This window comes from Ptychodera flava, chromosome 15 (genome assembly GCF_041260155.1).
Source record: "Ptychodera flava strain L36383 chromosome 15, AS_Pfla_20210202, whole genome shotgun sequence".
Classification (NCBI taxonomy): domain Eukaryota; kingdom Metazoa; phylum Hemichordata; class Enteropneusta; family Ptychoderidae; genus Ptychodera; species Ptychodera flava.
Window position 1 is genome coordinate 6,746,577 of NC_091942.1, and position 19,542 is coordinate 6,766,118.

General features: G+C 37.8%; 1 protein-coding gene across 1 annotated transcript in view; it reads right to left on the reverse strand.

Moving 5' to 3' along the window:
* The window catches only part of LOC139151030 (transient receptor potential cation channel subfamily A member 1-like), a 33,189-nt gene that overhangs the window by 8,096 nt on the left and 5,551 nt on the right, over positions 1 to 19,542 (reverse strand). The window contains exons 3-16 of the mRNA XM_070723549.1: positions 18,936 to 19,114; positions 18,407 to 18,514; positions 17,791 to 17,899; positions 17,259 to 17,356; positions 14,873 to 15,045; positions 14,262 to 14,310; positions 11,763 to 12,041; positions 10,650 to 10,732; positions 10,116 to 10,277; positions 9,278 to 9,389; positions 8,293 to 8,462; positions 7,730 to 7,874; positions 561 to 635; positions 287 to 357 (exon numbers count right to left, since the gene is read on the reverse strand). Of these exons, the coding sequence (XP_070579650.1) occupies positions 287 to 357; positions 561 to 635; positions 7,730 to 7,874; positions 8,293 to 8,462; positions 9,278 to 9,389; positions 10,116 to 10,277; positions 10,650 to 10,732; positions 11,763 to 12,041; positions 14,262 to 14,310; positions 14,873 to 15,045; positions 17,259 to 17,356; positions 17,791 to 17,899; positions 18,407 to 18,514; positions 18,936 to 19,114 (1,813 nt within the window). The remainder of the gene's footprint in view (positions 1 to 286; positions 358 to 560; positions 636 to 7,729; positions 7,875 to 8,292; positions 8,463 to 9,277; positions 9,390 to 10,115; positions 10,278 to 10,649; positions 10,733 to 11,762; positions 12,042 to 14,261; positions 14,311 to 14,872; positions 15,046 to 17,258; positions 17,357 to 17,790; positions 17,900 to 18,406; positions 18,515 to 18,935; positions 19,115 to 19,542) is intronic.

Sequence of the window (19,542 nt, forward strand, 5' to 3'; positions counted from 1 at the left end):
AGTGGGTACATAACCGAATGGGAAAATAGATTAGTATCACTGTATTTCTCACACTATCAAGCAGCAATGTGAAGACAAGTACAATGGGACCATAGTCTACGAACATCACCAGTTTCGTGTATTTCAAATGTTTGTCCTGATTTTCTCTTCTATTTGCCATTCGTCTGAGGATGAAAGATTTATTTTCCCACAGTTGAATTGAAATACAAACTACTAACAAAAAGACTTGGAGGGGAGGAAGTAGAAGGAAGAGAGGGAGACAGAAACACTTGAAATAAAATGTTACCATTTCTTCTTCAATAGGCTTTGGGAGAGTTCATGGGATAGTAAACTTTCTCTGCGACATTCCACCATAGTCTGTGATATTAACAGAGCAAGAATTAAGCCATTAGGATTTTGAACACATGTTGAACTTTACGTTTGTGAAAAATTAACCAAACTTTATAGCTACTGTTCCGTGAGCATGTTAGCAGTAACAATGATTAATACTGTACGATGCTGATGTGTAAAGAAGAATAAACATTCTTTAAAAAGATTATTGCGCTAACGCAAATACTTACAGCCAAAGCGTTCCAGCGGAATTTTGTTTCGACGTCATCCGGATTGGTGTCGATATAACGGTAGTCATATGTTACCTGTTTTGTTTTTAAATTCATAGCAAAAAGCATTAAGCTTTGTTAAAAATCATGATATTGCAACTCTCAAAGAAGTACATAGAGCTACAGCTAACGTTGCGGAAACTCTCAGAAAAGTCACTTCGAATAGGCCTGTTGAAAATCCTAACGAGAATGTAAATCTGTGATATCCCCCGCTGACATTACTAAGACCTCAGTCAGTTGTGATGAAAATATAACTGTGCCTGATTCAAGTGGCGATGATCAGACTTTGCTAAAAAAGGCCATCAGATAACCACCTTTTCAATAAAGAGCATCCTTTTAGTGTTCACTCCGGCCTATCGTCTGCTGATGTTGCGTCTCGTATAGATGACAACGAAGGGTTCCAGATTGTGCACAACCGTAGACGCGATAGAAGATTTATGTACAAGGAAAGACGTCAAAATCCGGACCGTAGTGGTAATGATGTTATATACGGAACCAACAGCGGTGCTGCAACTACAATCTGTGGTGTTCGTCGTGATACAACTGTGCGCGAAAGAGGCGGCATATTCATCAGTAGACTACAGCCGACAACAAGTATTGGTGACCTGCAAGACTACGTGTTTAACAAAACTAATATTCATGTGAAATGTATTGAATTAAAATCTAGACATGATTCTTATAAATCGTTCAGAATTCTTGTCGAGGATAGACATAAAAGTAAGTTGTTAGTACCTGCTATTTGGCCGCAACACGTTTTGGTTAGGCAATTTTTTTGATTGACAGACTTTTTTTTTTCTTTTTTGCTTTACGTGTTCTTTTCTTAACATTTAATGGCTGAAAGTCTTAAAATTGCTAGTTTTAATTGTAAGAATGTGAAAAGTTCTGATTATGAAATTAAGCTTTTGTGTGAATCCTATGATATCGTGTTACTTCAAGAAACGTGGTTAGCTGCTGACGAACTCAGTTTTCTAAAGAATATTGATAACTCGTTTTATGCTGATGGTATCTCAGCTATGCCTGTTGATGGGAGCATTCTCGTTGGTCGCCCCTATGGCGGCCTTGGTATTTTATGGAGAAAAACTTTTGGTAACTGCGTAAACGTTTTGAAATTTGATAATGATACTGACAGGATTATGGGTCTACTGATTGAATGTAACAATCAAAAACTACTTATCCTCAATGTTTACATGCCATGTGATGATAGAAGTAACGGCGAAAACTATGAATGTTTTTTAAGTCATCTAGGTCTTCTACATTCCATTGTTACTGACTATGATACGCCGTTAGTTTACATTTTGGGGGACTGGAATGCTAGTGTTAACAAAAACAGTCTTTTTGGTAATGAACTCAATTCCTTTTGTAGTGATAACGGGTATGTTCTCTCTGATGTTAATCTTTTAGATGATGGTAATCATTTTACTTTTTTCAGTGATTCTCACACCACAACATCTTGGATTGATCACTGTTTATCCACAGTTCAGGGGCACAATGCCATTTCTGATGTAAAAATTCTCCATGATTTCCACACCTCAGATCACTTTCCTCTGTGCGTTTCTGTAAATGTGAACAACCTTCCACACTTTGAGCTTGATCATGACACTTTTGTCGGTCGGTATAAATGGCATCTAGCTAAACCTAGTCATCTTGAGTCGTATCGTGTAAAGTGTGATGATTTGCTGAACAATCTTGTCATTCCAAATGAGCTTTTGCACTGTAGTGATGTAAACTGTACGCATTCGAGTCACTGTAATGATATCGATTTATTATATAACAATATTGTACATAGCCTTTCTCAGGCAGCTGACATGAACATTCCTCAATCAAATAAGAAGAGGAATTTTAATGTTCCAGGTTGGAATGATTTTGTAAAAGCATCCCATGATGAAGCAAGAAGTGCTTTTAAGCTGTGGGTTAGTTTTTCAAAACCAAGACAAGGCCACATTTTTCGTAAAATGCAAACTACTAGAGCTCATTTTAAGTATGCTTTGCGCTGGTGTAAAAATAATGAACGTACAGCTCAGGCAGACGCCCTTGCTGCTGACCTGATTAATAAGAATGATATTCAGTTTTGGAAGCATGTTGAACAACAGTCTTCTAGTCGTGTCTCACTTGCTAACACAGTAGGGGGAGCCACTGGTCATACGAGGACGTTACCGCCAAAGTGCTGTCAATTTTTAAGAAGATAAACCCGTCAATTTCTGATAGCGACATTGACATAGCCCACTGTACGAAAGCTGCTGACCAATCCAGTGCCACGTCTTCCCGCGCTCGACCTAGACCTATCATCGTTAGATTCACAACCAGGAAAGCCAGAAACTCCATATACGACAACAGAAGAAAATTAAAGGGTACCACTGCCAGAGATTTCGGACTTGATAGTACGTCAAAAATTTTCATCAATGAAAATCTACTACCAGCAACACGTCAACTACTATACAAAGTAAACATATCCAGAAAGGAAGCCAGATACCAGTTCATGTGGACTTACAATGAGAAAATCTATATCAAGAAAGACATCAATTCAAGACCACTCATCATATCAAGAAGCTGACCTCAGCCGCATTATTTAGTACAGGAAGACACTTAAGAGACAGCCATTCAAAAAATCTACTCCTTTTCTCTATTTGGTATGGCTAACATCTAACTACTACTTTTATCAATTAATACAAAACACAAATTGTATAGTAAAGTGCTCAAATCAAACTTTGATGTCATTGTTGTTGATAGATATAAGAAATTTAGAAATGTGTTGTCTACTGTTCTCAGGAAAGCTAAACAAATGTATTACAACAGCATTTTTATGGAAAACAAGGGTAATACCAATGTAATTTGGAAAACTATCAAGCAAGTCCTCGGAAGTCATGAGGAAAAGGCTAAAAATACCTTGCCAGACAGCCTACGACTACTGACAAATGGAGTGCATAATACATTGTCAGCAAAACCTGACATAGTAAATGCATTCAATAATTATTTCGTCAACATTGGACCTGACCTTGCCAACAACATCGATTCTCCTCATAAAACTTTAATAGTTACCTCACTGAACCCAAAACACATTCCTTTTTATGTCCTCCACTACACAATCTGAAGTTCATAACATCATCTGCACCCTGAATCCAAAAAGGCATGTGGCCATGACAAAATGCCAGCCAGACTTATAATTGATGGGGCAGCTATAATATCAAAACCCTTGGCATATATATTCAATCTTTCATTTCAGACTGGAATTTTCCCCCAATCTCTAAAAATAGCCAAAGTCACACCAATCTTTAAAAAAGGCACAAAAGATGATCCAGGAAATTATAGACCTATATCAGTATTGCCCCTGTTAAGTAAGATTTTAGAAAAAATTGTCAATGCACGCTTAATTCAGTACATAGAAAAAAAACAATATTTTATATGAGCATCAATATGGATTTCGTCATAAATACAGCACAAAACTTTCAATTGTAAATCTAATCAATTATCTTATCAAACAACTTGATAATGGCAAAGTAACACTCGGTATTTTCCTTGACTTCTCTAAAGCTTTTGATACAATCAATCATGAAATTCTTCTTTCTAAACTTTCTCACTATGGTATTCGAGGTCTTCCTTTACTTTGGTTCAGAAATTACTTACACAATAGATCCCAACTAGTCTCTGTCAATAATAATGCCTCATCATTCCTTAATGTTACATGTGGAGTACCACAAGGATCTGTCCTTGGACCTACCCTATTCTTACTATTTATCAATGACATTGCCCGTTCCTCCACATACTTCAATTTTAGATTGTTTGCTGACGATACCAATCTATTTCATACTTTCCCTGCTAACCAAGTTAATATAAATTTAAATACTGTCGACATTCACCTCAATACTGTAGTGGACTGGTGCAGGGCTAACAAACTTGCTGTAAACCACCTCAAAACAAATTACATTGTCTTCAGAAATCATACCAAACATATCATTTGTTGGTATTCACATGGACAGACATCTTATAATGGTCAAAGCACATTAAAATGATTAATTCTACTATCAGAAACATATTTTCTTGAATGGTACTCTACACATCAATAATACAGGTGACATCATAAAAGGTTGGCATCCTTTTCAAATTGAGACAGTTTTTACCACGCAATATCCTTATTCTTCTATACAAAACTTTCATCCTACCACACATCACTTATGGTCTTGAAGTTTGGGGTTCAACATATTCCTCACATCTCAATAGTATCTTTCTTTCGCAAAAATGGCAGTCAGAGCTATAAACTTTCAGTGACTTCACAGCAAACTCAGCTACTCTTCAAACAACTTAATATTCTCGATATATACAAATTACATAAATTACATATCAGTACATTCATGTATGATCTTATAAATAATAACTTGCCACACAGTCTTACAACATACTGTCAGTTGCCTTCTCATTGCTACAGTACTCGTCATAAAATTAATGGTAACCTTTATGTCCCAAGTGTCAACACTTCCTTGGGTAAATTCTCGATATCATATACAGGCTGCATCTATTGGAATACATTACCTAAACAAATTAAAACAAAACCACTAGAAGTTCGTTCAGACACTCCCTTTCAAGTCTCCTCATACACGGTTAGTGTTTTACATGACGAAGAGTTATATTCAACTTTACAAATATGTATATCATAGATATATAAATATATATATTTCACTATACATTTTGTTTTTGTTTTTTTTTGTTTGTTTGTTTTTGTTTTTGTTTTTTTTTTATTTTACATATTTTCTACTTATTCGTAATGTATTTTTTGTAGTTGTTCTTATTTACTTAGTTAGTTACTTAGCACTTTCAAGTCTACTTTTACACGATTGTTTTTTGGTTTTTTTTTAAGTGATGAAGAGTTATATTCAACTTTACATATATGTATATCATATTTAAATATATATATATTTTATATACGTTTTTTTTCTCTCTTATCGTTTTCTTTTTTACGCATTTCTACTTACTCGTAATGTATCTATTTAGTTATATATTTATTAATGTAGTTGTTCTTTTATTCACTTAGTTACTTTGTTACAATTAGGTTACTTTGCAATCCCACTACTTTCATGTACACTACCCTCGATATACTTCAGTTTTCTTTTTTCTTCTTCGTTTCCTTGCTTTAACATCAAATGGCTTTGGGAACGGACTAGACTAGCATTTGCTATTTTCCGTTTCCGTTTACCCTTTATCACAGCACAACTCAGATGTACATTCATCATTGAATTGTAATATTATGATTAAGGGTAATAAAGATTATTATTATTAAAGACATAGCGTACATGTGGCATGACCACTTTAAAGATTTGTTCTCTTCAGTCAGGACAGAGTGCAATAAAAATTTGTAGAAGACGCTTTATTGAATGTTAAGCCATCTAATTGTATGTTTACAGTTATGGATATTAAATGTGCTATTGAAAAGCTGGACAATGGTAAGGCATTTGGACTTGATGGTATCTCATCTGAGCATCTTGTATATGCTGGTGATAGACTTGCTGTACTTTTAACGATTATTTTCAATGCTTGTATGACACATGGGTACCTGCCTCCAAGTATGATTTCTACTGTCTTGGTGCCTATTATTAAAGATAAAGCTGGTGATGTGGCTGACAAGAGTAACTATAGACCTATCGCTCTATCCTCTGTTTTCTCAAAGGTTTTAGAACATGTTCTGTTAAAACATATTAAGTCTTACTTGTACACGTCAGATAATCAGTTTGGCTTTAAAGCTAAACATTCCACAGACCAGTGTATTTATCTTCTGAAGGAAGTAATCCAGTTTTATAAGTCTCATAAGAGTCCTATGTTTTTGTGTTTCATGGATGCTTCTAAAGCTTTTGATCGTGTTAACCATTGGACACTTTTTAAGAAACTTATTTTAAGAGGAATTCCACTTATCATTGTAAGGCTAATTGCCTTTTGGTACAGATATCAGCAAATTTGTATTAAATGGGGATCTGTTGTATCCCCTGTTTTTAATGTTTTAAACGGTGTTCGGCAAGGAGGCATTCTCTCGCCACTTTGTTTAATGTATATATTGATGAGCTGAGCTCTCGTTTGTCGACTTGTATAATTGGTTGTTTATTTAGCGGTAGAATTTTAAATCATATTTGCTATGCTGATGATTTAATCATTTTAGTCCCTCAAGCAAAGGCTTGCAGAAACTTATCTATGTCTGTGAGATCTATGCTAGTGAACACGATATTTTGTATAATCAGAAAAAAACTGTCTGTATGATGATTATTCCGAGTGGGTTTAAACTTCTGAATGTGCCCGTTGTTCATCTTAATGGGTTGAATCTCACTTTTGTAAATTCATACAAGTATCTTGGTGTTTTTTTTCTAAGTAGTTTTATGAATGACGATGACATAAGCAGACAAGTTCGTTTACTTTATATCCGTGGCAACTTTCTTTTCAGAAAATTTGCATATTGCTCTGGTCAAGTTAAAGTTAAGTTATTCAAGTCTTTCTGTTCAAATCTATATTGTTGTCATCTTTGGTCAAATTTTAAATTAAGTTCATACAACAAAATTCGTGTTGCATATAACAACTGTTTCAGACGGCTTTTTAATCTCTCTAGGCGATGTAGTGCTAGTACTATGTTTGTTACGTTCTCTGTGTTATCATTTGGCGAGTTAATGCGTAAGTGTGTTCATAATTTTATCAGTAGAATACAACAATGCACAAATTTTTACGTCAAGAATATTTATAATTGTACATATATAGATTCATATCAGTGCAGGCATTGGAGAAATATTTTATACTAGCTAGTATTTTTGTCGGTTTTTGAATGTGAACAATTGTACTTTCTGCTACCATTTTTTCCCTTTTTTTATGTAACGTCTATGGGCCTTGAGCCTGATTTAAATAAATAAATAAAAAAAAATAAAATATCACAACATATTGGTTTAGAGCAAACGTGAACTCCAGTAATACCATCTCAAGGCTTGCTATACGCTCTATAAATGAAAATTCGCTCGTTGATGGAAGTAATTCTTAGGCATCACTTCATCGTGATATTTTCGAAACAAGTGGTTGCGTGCAGCTGTCAATCTTCGTAATTTATCCATCAGCAGGAATCGAAAATGCCTCTCATTATTTTTGTCACCAAAATTCTGTCTCGTACTCACTTTCAGATCCGGATCAGTCCGATCTAGGTGCGAATACTCGACGCACTGGTCCAGCGCAACCAGGGCTACGTCCGGAAGCTTTTCTATCAGCAATTTTAACGGTGTCGTACCGTCTTTGTCTCTCACAACTAATGCCTGATGCCAACTGAAAGACAATCAAAACGGGTGCATGAGTCAGCACAATAAAGCAGCGAGGAATTCAGAAAATGATAGTTCGTGACTATCCTGTATAAGAATGTATCGTTTTCACTCCATTTTCGAAAATAAATTTTCGTAAAATTTTTGGACTTTTCAAGATATCGCACATATAAGGATTGGATATTCGCCGAATGTTGTTAAACATTCCTACGCTTGCGTACTAAAAGATACACATTTGGTGCTTTTCGCGGTTTACTCCGTGAAATTAAAAACAATATCCTATTTTCTAGCGTTTGTTCGCGCAATTTTTGTAAAACCTTCAGGAATGTGAACAAAAATTAGACAAATGTTATTTTTGGATAAGCTTACTAACTACAAAACCCTAACATCAATTATGAATCACCACATTCCTATTACGCAGTTACCTGGAATGCTCCATTATCACTTTCGCTGTACCTTCGTGAAGTTTCTCAATGGCAACTTCAAGTGCATTCTTGCCCGCATCGTTTTCCATGGTGACATCGGCCCCTTTCTCAAGCAGCTTCTTTGTGACAGCCACGTGGCCACTGGCGGCGCTGTGGTGCAGCGCTGTGTTCTGCGTAAGAAAGACGAATGCCGCGATGTCGTGTTAAAGGTAGTATGTGCCTCAAAATTGAAAGTCATAAACTATTGCTCAAACTTACCCTAATGTTCCACGTGAATCTTTCAACCAAGCTCTTTGAAAATCAAGAATCTAAATCGAGAGTTACAGTGTAATTTTGGTACTATAAGAACAAATAACGTTAAATTTCCTGACATTTTTCGGTAGAAGCTGTAGGTACTCCATGAGCTTCAAAATCAGCCATCAGAAGTGGAATGCCGAAATGGCGGTACAAAAGTTTGAGATTCCGTTAATCTGCTCCCGAGACGGATTCTACATAGCATTGATGGCATCAAGAAAAGCCTTGCGCATATACTCAAAGGATGAAACAACTCCAGTACTATACGAAATTTGATTGGAGCTCAAACTCTTTAGGATAAAAGCCCGAACAAAAGGAATGACGTCTGTAACTTTGGTGTTTACAGTCATCTCAAAAATTATGATGAAATTCAAAGTATTGCTCTGGCGAACACAACACATTGTGTACACTCTATGCATGTCATCGACAGTTGACAGAGAAAGTCTGGACAGTCCGAACAAATAATATAAGACATTTACAAACATGTAGATCACGATGACTTAAGGGAGGTATTTCAACGTGATTTCACAAAACAGAACAAATTGCTGGGAAACACGTCGGAAGTTACGAACCAGAGATCTTTAAAACAACTGCCGGATAGCGACCTCATAAAAGTTAGATTTGTCATTATCACAGCCTCCCCCCTCTATCTTGGTGGAAGGACTTGTGGAGGGGCTGTGTTATCACCAACCTTGTTTTTGTCAACGGCATGTACATCAGCGTGGTTTCTGATAAGGACCTTGACGGTGTCCACGTGACCCTTGCTTGCTGCGAGTGACAAAGCCGACATCCGAGTATCGTCTCTAGGGGAAAGAATACAATTGAGTTGGCAGAAAGAATATAGAATCCAAGAGTTTGGTGTGAATCGTCATTGAAGTTATAGCTTGAGTATTAGTGTCTGTTCTGGAAAATTTGACTTCAGGAGTCGGAGGTAGTGTGATTTTAGCATTTTCTTGTGTACCTTTGATCGTTTTCGTGATGATAATACATGCGTAGAGTGAACCCCATACCGTGGTGGCCACTCAGACGCGTCGAAATTTTTGGTCGACGGTAATATATAAAAGACTAAAAAAACCCCCCAAAACTCAAATAAACAAAATAGCAGTGATCGAGGCATCGTGGTTATGACTTTCCTTTAGAATTTTTTTGAACAGGAATACAGTAAACGACCAACAAGACTACGAACAACGTACAGCTAGGATGATTTAAGGGGAAACAGTCGTCGGAACTGCGCCTGTGCGAGTTTCTTGTTTACAAACAATACATTTCGTGCACGATAGCTAGATGCACCTCATCATCATAGCTACAACATTTAAATGATATGATGTAGATTATGACAGACATGTTTTAACTTTCATCAATCACCATCGTACCTTGGATACAGTGTTTACATTGGTCGTATGGGTCCCATACGACATTTGAGCACTGTTCCGACGATAGTATCCCTTCTAACAAAAATGCGAAGGATTCGATACATGATATTTCATCAGGCGGTGTGACGTGTACGTACGTATCCATTAACAACTCACCGACTGGAAATGTTGGCGCCAATTTTCAGTAGGGCATTGGCCACTTTATGGTGACCATGGACGCTAGCAAGGAGTAGTGGTGTCCGACCGTCTATATCGTCTTCGTTCAGTTGCATCGGGTTTGCCTCGGTCAGCGCTTCGGCACAGTCCCTCTGACCATATCTGTTAAGAAGAAGAACGCCGCTTCGGTAAGTCGTGGCAGCATGGTATGCTCACACACAAATTAATACCCGACCGATAGAGCTAGAGACGCGATGAAGTGGTGTGGTTGATCGAGGTCAAATTTGACTGTCAATTAACGTTATACACACACACACACACACAAAAGATATTTCACTGAGAAAATGCAACTCTTAGAAATGCTACCCAACAAAAACATCCAACCTGTAGAGTCTGGAAATTAACAAATGGTCAGCTATCATAATTGCCATATCAAACGATGGGGGAAATTAACTGCAGCCCCGAATGTTAAAAAATAAACAAAAAACGTAAACACACGAAAAAACAACAACCAAAAAAACTGTACAAACTCACTGAGCGGCAATGTGTAGAGGCACTTTCTCTTCTGCATCTTTCACGTCGGGCTTGGCACCATTTGATAGCAGTAGCTGTAACATCTGAAGAAAAAGAAATGTACATGTTAACTTTGATTCCAGGCGACTCAGCAAGCCGGTAAGGTGGCTTAATGAGGCCACAGGGGTAATTTTTTTATTTCATGCCTGTAATTTTCATTTCATACCTGTAATTTTTATTTCATGCATGTTATGTTTATTTCATAACTGTAATTTTTATTTCATGCATGTAATGTTTATTTCATACCTGTAATTTTTATTTCATGCATGTAATGTTTATTTCATGCCTGTAATTTTTTTCATAACTGTACTTTTTATTTCATGCCCGTAATGTTTGTTTCATGCCTGTAATGTTTTTCGCACCAGTAATGTTTTTTAGTTTTGTGACCTTTTAACATACCAGTACTGATTGCTGTCAGCCTCTGGGTCAAAACCAACTTTCAGGTATGGAAAAAATTCAGGTATAAAAAAATTGCAGGTCTAAAAATAATTACAGGTATGAAATAAAAATACAGGCATTAACAAATTAAAGGTATGAAATAAAAGTTACAGGCAAAAAATTCAGGCATGAAAAAAATTACAGGTATGAAAAAAATTACAGGGATTAAAGGGATGAAAAAATTCGCAGGTATGAAATAACACTACAGGTATGAAACAAAATAATTACAGGCATTAAATAAAAAAAATACTCCTGTGGCCTCATTAGGCCACCGTAAGCCGGACCCAACGCAACGACATGTAAATTTCTTTTTGTCACATCCACTGAAAACAAATTAACATCCTTTTGTTTCATAAAACAGATGCAACTTTAAATCCCATTATTCTGCATGGGTGACGACATAAGAAGTGGCAGACTTTACAAATACAGTACTCTCTCTTTTTTCCAATAATCTAAAGTTGGAATTGGCAAAAATGCTGTGATTCAGAATTTACGAAACGAGTCCGTAAGTATGTCTACACATGAGAGACATGTCAGGCTTTACTGAACCTCCAAAGGTACAAATCATAATGACCCATGGGATATCTCCAACACTATGTGAGGTACTCTGAAATTATGGCTTTGAAAAGTACTCACTTCCAGATTTCCATTTTCGGCTGCGTAGTGGAGGGGTGTCTGATCGTTACTATCCTTCGAATTCAAGAGAATTTCCGCGCCATGCCTCAGCAGTGCCGAGACGTACTTAACGTGGTTCTCCTCAACGGCCCAATGAAGACAGGTCTTCAGTACGTGGTCGGTAGCACAGATGTTAGCGCCGTTCAACAGCAGAGATAACGCAGCTTCCGATTGGCCCTTCCATGCCGTTCCCAATAAAGGAGTGAAGTGTTCGGAGTCTCGAGCCTCGAGGTCGGCACCCTGAAAGATTAGCGCGTAAAGGTCAAAGTTCGTCGTTGTTGTAAGTGTACAAGGAGAACATGCGTATATACCTTTGTCTTTATCTACGAGGGATGTTTCGAAAAGAGATGCGTCTATTCTGAAATAAGGGGAGTCGCGAGAGAGATTCCAGCGGCGACATGGACTAACTAATATTTCATGAACTTTTACCTTGATAACAGTTCAGTCTGGGCAGAGAAATGGACGCTATTCCGAAATATCCTGAGATGAGTAGTTGTACTGACGTAATAATTTGGGGGGATTTTTATATATAATCCCATGGTATTTTTCTCTGTTTGACGTCATCGTATACGAGTGTTTTTCGCCGAGCCGTACAACTTCGAGCCGAAGGCGAGAAGTTGTGCGGCTCCGCGAAAAACACGAGTATACGATGACGTCAAACAGAGAAAAATACCATGGGATTATATATTTATCACATGAACAGTCTTCTTATTTTTCTTTTGACATAGATGGATCAAAATTATCGTAACAAATTACATGAATTTCGTCGCGATTTGTGTTTTACTTACGCGGATTACTTTCATTTAAAGAGTAAAGCGGCACGTCACCCAGGAGATACTTTCATTCATAAATCCCATCAAGCTGAAATTTGCTACATTACAGGGTATCTCGACCAACCAGACGTACGGATTCGGTCACGTGAACGTGTCAATCATTGTCTCGCGCTGTATCGATGCCAAGGCAAGTTGGCCATCGGCGGACATAGCTTTCACCGTGCTAGCGACGGATAACCATAGTATTCAGAGTTACTTAGAATATTTACAATTATATTTATGAAGTAAATGAGACGACACGATCGAAACAGTAATTCTCATTCCCAGAGATGCCGTGGCTTTCAAAATATCACACAAGTTTACGACCTTTGCGAGCGCGAAAGATTCCGTTCGATGACACACTCATTGCATGTGTCGTGCCGGTGTCAACTCGTCAATCCCGATCTCGGTCATCAATGTTTTCGTCTTACGAACTTTGATGTTTGCATTGACACATATCTCGTCCATGGATACATCCTAATTTTGTTGACGGAAACTCTGTTTTGAGTGTTGTCTGAGTCAACTTTCGAAGTACATGGGATTCCACAGCGCTGCACACAGCTCGACAGCTTTCTTCGCTACAGCATTATGCAACGCCGCGCTGCAAGTTTGATTCCGAGCGAGACTTTACGGAGTTTTTGTGTGATTAATTAAGGAAATTGATCGTAGTTAGTCGAATGACTTTAGGCTTGTGCCTCCTATGTCGCTTTCCCGAAGATTATACTATACTCAATATTCAGTTTGAGGTGTAGGTTTCGGTTTTATCAACCGAAATCGCAAGGTACGACGTCCACACGACTCGACTGGAGCCGAGACGTTATAATTAAAATAACGATCGTCGGTACCTCCATTCGATTCTCGGAAAAAGCTATTGTTTTAGCGACTTGAAATTTCGTTGGACAAATATGCCTTCTATATTTCCATGTCTGGATTTATCGGGTCACCTTTTTGTAAAAATAACGTGCGAGCTAGCACGGCATCGATCACAACAAATCTATTCGTGTCGCGACGCCAGCATGTATGAACGGTACCATGAAAGAAAAAAGTTCCGGTTGATGACGTACAACAGGGGTAATTCGGATTTCTTATCCGTCCTGTTCTACGTCACACAGGTGGGAATTCGGGCCAGTTCATGTGATAATTTACCTAATAATGCCGTGATAGATCAGAATTGTTTCATTTGTAAAAATACATGTAAGATGCAATCCTCCTTGTATTGGAGAACGCACCAATTAATACATGAATGTATGAATAAATCAATGAATGAATGAGTGAGTGAATGAATGAATGAATGAATGAATGAATGAATGAATGGATAACAATGAATGAATGAATGAATGAATGAATGAATGAATGAATAACTATAAATGAACTTGAATGAATGAATAACAATACATGGAATGAATGAATGAATGGATGGATAACAATGAATGAATGAATGAATGAATGAATGAATGAATGAATGAATGAATGAATGAATGAATAACAATACATGGAATGAATGAATGAATGAATGAATGGATAACAATACATGAATGAATGAACGATTGAATGAATGATTGAATGAATGAATGAATGAATGAATGAAAGAATGAATGGACGGATGGATGGATGGATAAATAAATATGAAATATAGGTTGTCACCTACTCGATTCAGTAATATTTTTATCATGTCAGTTCGGTTGTAGACACCAGCCCTAAAAGCAACCACAATTACAAAGAGGTCAAAGAACTGTTGTCCGTGTCGTGTAAATTTGACTGAATTGAAACTCAGATTGGCTTGACTATAGGGGACAGTCACCATGGGTACTCTGTATATTTCTTTGTGAACAATACAAATTTTTCCCTTTTTATCTAACTTGAGCAACACCTCTAAGCGAAAACACACCAACAAGAAACTGCTGAGAGTTAACAAAGGGATGGCGGCCATTTTGAATTTTAAATATCGATAAATCTTTGTTAATTTGTTTCTCTAGTACCAACATTTGCGCGGTAACCCTGATATTTATTCTTGATTTCGAAAGAGCAAAGTTGAAATATTTCTTGAGGAAAGTTTGAGCAAAAGATTAAGTTTTTCACTTTCGAGGCGCATACTACCATAAACCCACTACACAATTTCAGCTTGTATATGCCAAACAGACGGATATGAACGATATTTCGCCATGGCTTAATTTTAGGACAAGATGAGGCCGAGATGCATGTGTATCGGGAGACGATGGAAGAGTATGCTTGAGAATGGCTTAGTTAATTAGTTTTCACCTGTGCAATGGTGTCATATCTTCCTCGTCTTGCGCATTCACCTTTGCGCCCCTGGCAAGCAACATGACGGCGATTTCCGTGTGGTTGTTGATGGCTGCAACGTGCAGAGCAGAAAACTGGTCTTCTTTGCGTGCGTCAACGTCAGCCCCGTAGTCTAAGCACAGCTTAGTAGCCTGTGGATGATAGTTGTTACAGGAGTTTTGAGGTGAATAGCGGTTTAAGGTAAAGGGCGACGAATTCGGACGTGCACACGCTTTAGAACATTTCTGCGCAGATTGAACTCCAGCCTGCCGCAAATGGGTTATTTTGTAGCGCATATATATTTAACATCACCTGTCATTATTGAAAATGCGCTTTTACCTAATTTTTTGACCCAGTCTCTTAGAAATACATGTAACCTTTAACCTTATCATATTTTGACCCCTAGGAAGCTGGTTTTTATTCAATATGAGCGCAAAATTAACATTTCTCTCCCATTTACATGGCGCATATTACCCATTCACCTGGAGATATTGTAAAAAGTAGCATGGTGACACCCTTTTATTAAAAGTGTAAACTAAATGGTATTATGTCAGGATTTTATTCGCCAAGTTTGGTCAAAATGACACCATTCAAAGCGACAGGAAGAAAGTTGGGAAATTATGTAGTGATATAATTTAGATATCGTCATTTTGTAATCGATACTTATGTTAAAATTTCTTTACAAACATCATGAAAACTATACATTCGATAGATATGGATCTTAATTCTTGGTATTTATTAAAATTAACTCATTTGCTAAGCGTTTTATAATATCTATAATATTTATAATAAATATTTATTTCTAAGGACACCATTTTAATGTCCGTTTCCATGGAAACGAGCGTGGTGACCCCCATTTTTTATTTCATTTTTGCACTTGCACAACTTCCAAGAATATTTGTGCAAAGTTTCAAGAAAATGACACCATAACCTAATTTTGACGTAATTCTTAGTACTTCACCTTAAGGGACTGGATAGAAAGTACAGGGGGTAGGGCCGGAGGGGGGGGGGTTGATCGCTATTTTTCGCGCAAGCATTTTTGAAGGGGGTCATGAAATTTCACGCATGTCTTTTGGAGACGTCATCTTTTTTCGCACAACTATTGCAACTATAAGAGAGTAAGTTGTGGCCGATACAGAGCGTCACCCAAAAATATCAAATCATAATACAAATCACAATTCCCTACAGAACAAACTATATCTGTACATTTATATGTATTTGATAATCCATGTAAATGTAATTTTGTCAAGTAAGATATTATTGATATGGACTGTGACATCCAGGGAAGGGTCACTCTTTTCCTCGCAAACACTTTTGAAAGGTCACAAACACTTTTGAAAGGTCACTTTATTTCGCGCAGCGTCATTTTAAAAAACACCAGCTCTATCCCCCTGTACAGGGCTTTGCTGCTTAAATTCCCGTTTCGATGTCTGGTATGCATACATTGTGTGCACAGAACGCTGGGTGTTTTTATCTTACATAAACAACAGCATGCCGTACAAGAGATGTCGCCGTAATCAATAGAAAAGAACACATCCTCGGGCAGTAATTAGTCTGGTGTAATCTGAGGAGAGATATCGTCACAGTTAAGAGACCTTGTTGTTTATGTAAGATAAAACACCATGCGTTCTGTGCACACAATGTGTAAAAGTGTAATGAGTAATTTCTGTCCAGTCCCTAAAATATCAAAGTTCCGAATTCGAGTGTCGTGAAAGCAGACGGGGCGGTCTTGGTTGCTCTTTTAAAGGGATATAGTCGTCGGAACTGCGCCTGTGCGAGTTTCTTGTTTACAAACAATGTATTTCGTGCACGATATCAAGATGCACTTCATCATCATAGCTGCAACATTTAAATTATACGATGATAGATTATGACAGACATGTTTTAACTTTCATCAATCACCATTGTGCCTTGGATACATTGTTGCCATGGGTCGTATGGGTCCCATGCGACCTTCGAGCGCAGTTCCGACGACTGTATCCCTTTAAGTAAACAACACAAATTGTCAGTGAAGGAGAACGGACGTAAAGGAAATAACAGTAAGATCCAATACTTGAGCCCTGTACCCGATGCATAGAATTATTCAAATTTTCCAATCGTCTGATGTCCACTCTCTGCCGTCTTTTCTTATTATTAAAGTCTTAACCTTCAATTGACTTTCTACATTAATGGTAATCATACTTTCAGAGGAGATCGAAGTGTATCAGACCTAGACAGTTTTCGGTTTGTATATCCTAGGGTCGTTACATTGTACATAACATAGCTATGGTAGCCAGGTACACCATGTTTTTCTATATTCAAATGTGTTTGTCCGTGCTTTGGTTTACTTGGTGGATTCTCACCTTAAGATGGCGTGGATTCTCACCTTAAGATGGCCATTGGCTACCGCCAAATGCAGCGCTGTGTTGCCTTCGTTATCTGCATATTCCAGGTAAATATTAGGCGGCAGATTACACTTATTCGCTGGAATCGAAAACCCAAACAAGACTGTAGTCTTTTGAACAATACAAGATTGAAGTTAAAATGGAGATTTTAAAGCGCTGAATTTGAACGCTTGAATATTCTCTTCGAGATTTGTCATCGATCTCTCCTGTTGTGAAACGGTTACTCTACCAGAGTACCTGTGGTTGTTGTTATTATGAGGGAAGAGTTTTGGCGGCAGAGAACGACAGCGTTGTCCAAGGCTGGAATTTGGCAATCAAATTGATTTCACCCCTAGTCGTGACCGTCTACCAATAAATTGCAGGGAGGGACCGTGAAAAATGCAGAGAAAAGACCGATATATCATTTCCATACATGGAGAACGGTCTGGTATTTTCCAGAAAGAGTACTGGAAAGTCCATGATGGTTACACAGACATAGTTTGAATTGTTTCTTTTTTTGGTTTGACTTGTTACCTGTTTTGATCAACAGTGTCATGACCTCTGTATGACCTCCAATGGCAGCATTCATCAGCGGCGTTATACAGTTAACCTCCTTTGCACTGACGTCGGCTTTGTATTTGACCTAAAAACGACGGGAGAAAACATACTGTAGTTTAAAGAAGAAGAAAAGCCACCGATAATTTGTATCTTGAATATGAATTACATGGTGTGTGCAAAGTTTTGTTGGTGTTTTTAATGCTTGATTTCTTTCCGAACTCATTTACTCTTTACGGTTGTCAATAATTTAAAGGGGAAGTCCTCAATCCCTGGTTCTCGCATTAGTTCTTGTTGACATTAAGTATTTACATGGTGTCAGCCCTTTGTTTTCCATCGAAATTTTCATCGAGTTAGTCAATTTACTTTTTGGATAAAGTTGATTAATTGCATATACCTGCCCCTTTAAAGTCCCTGACAATGTTCCATCTTCGACTGACAAGATATGTAAATTGTAGGTGGTGAAAAAACTGATCGATTGATCGGAGTATTTAAACTGAATTCAAACATTAAGTTGAACTGTATGGCACCTTGAGTGAGACACCCATATGGTGTCGAATGGCTGCGGCAGTCACCATACTGTCATGGTACTTACCAGTGTGTTGCACACAGCTACACTGCCATGCAGAGCCGATAGGTGTAAAGGCGTCAAACCGTCATCGTCTTTCACATTCGGATCGGCGCCCTCGCATGTCAGCAAAATCTACGAACAAGAAGACGGTGAAATCCAGCTTTCCAATTACGCTTTCTGCAGAATGGTAGATAAAGCTTTCATTGATCTGGAAAAGATGGCACGGACCGTTTCTATTCTCGAACAGCTAGTATCATGGGATTAAATAAGCCAAACCTTACTGTTTTGGTTGCAAGAGGTGACTTTATTGATCTAAAGCTTTCGTCTTATCTTTTTTTTTGGGGGGGGGGGGTTCAAAGATATCATTTACCAAGTCTTTCATACTGGTTGTGCTATATTGTCATTCTTTTCGTGGATGTGCATTCTTTTCTGCTTTGACATGCTTAGACCAACACTTTCTGGACACCTGTTTCCATATACCAATAACTACAATATCACATCGGTCAAAATGATGTTACACTCCAGAGGGCGCCCTGAGTATGCGGTCACGAACCTCTGCTGCCTGTTCACTACCGTGCCGTGCAGCCTGATGAAGGGGAGCGGCTCCCTTTGCGTCCTTTGCGAAAATTTTGGCGCCATTTTTGACGAGAATTTCCATCGTCTTCCCGCTGTCTTGTTTGGCGGCCAAGTGCAACGGAGTGATCTGATGCTGACCAATCCTGCTGTTCACAGCTGCAGTTCAAGGTGAAATACAGATAGGCCTAAGTCATGTTTTACCTCTTACTATTCATTCCGTCTAATTCGATGACGAAAAGTCATATTTCATATTTCATCATCATTATCATCATTGTCGTCGTCGTCGATCGTCGTTATCATAGTCATCATCTTATTATTATGAACAAGTCATTGTCGATGACATAGTCCCCACTTGGTTACTGAATTTGGAAACCTTTGATGGAAATGATAGTGAAGTGATATTGGTCAACAGATATCTGGGAAATGGTGAAGAAAACGTTGTATTTATGAGTATGTGATGTTGAAGTCTGATGTCAGCTAAAATTGAGAAATAGTTTGGTGTGTGATCAATGGTTGAAATGTGGTTATATGAAGTCTGAGTGTTTGTTTGAGATAAGATGGATATGGGTGGACATATGTACAAG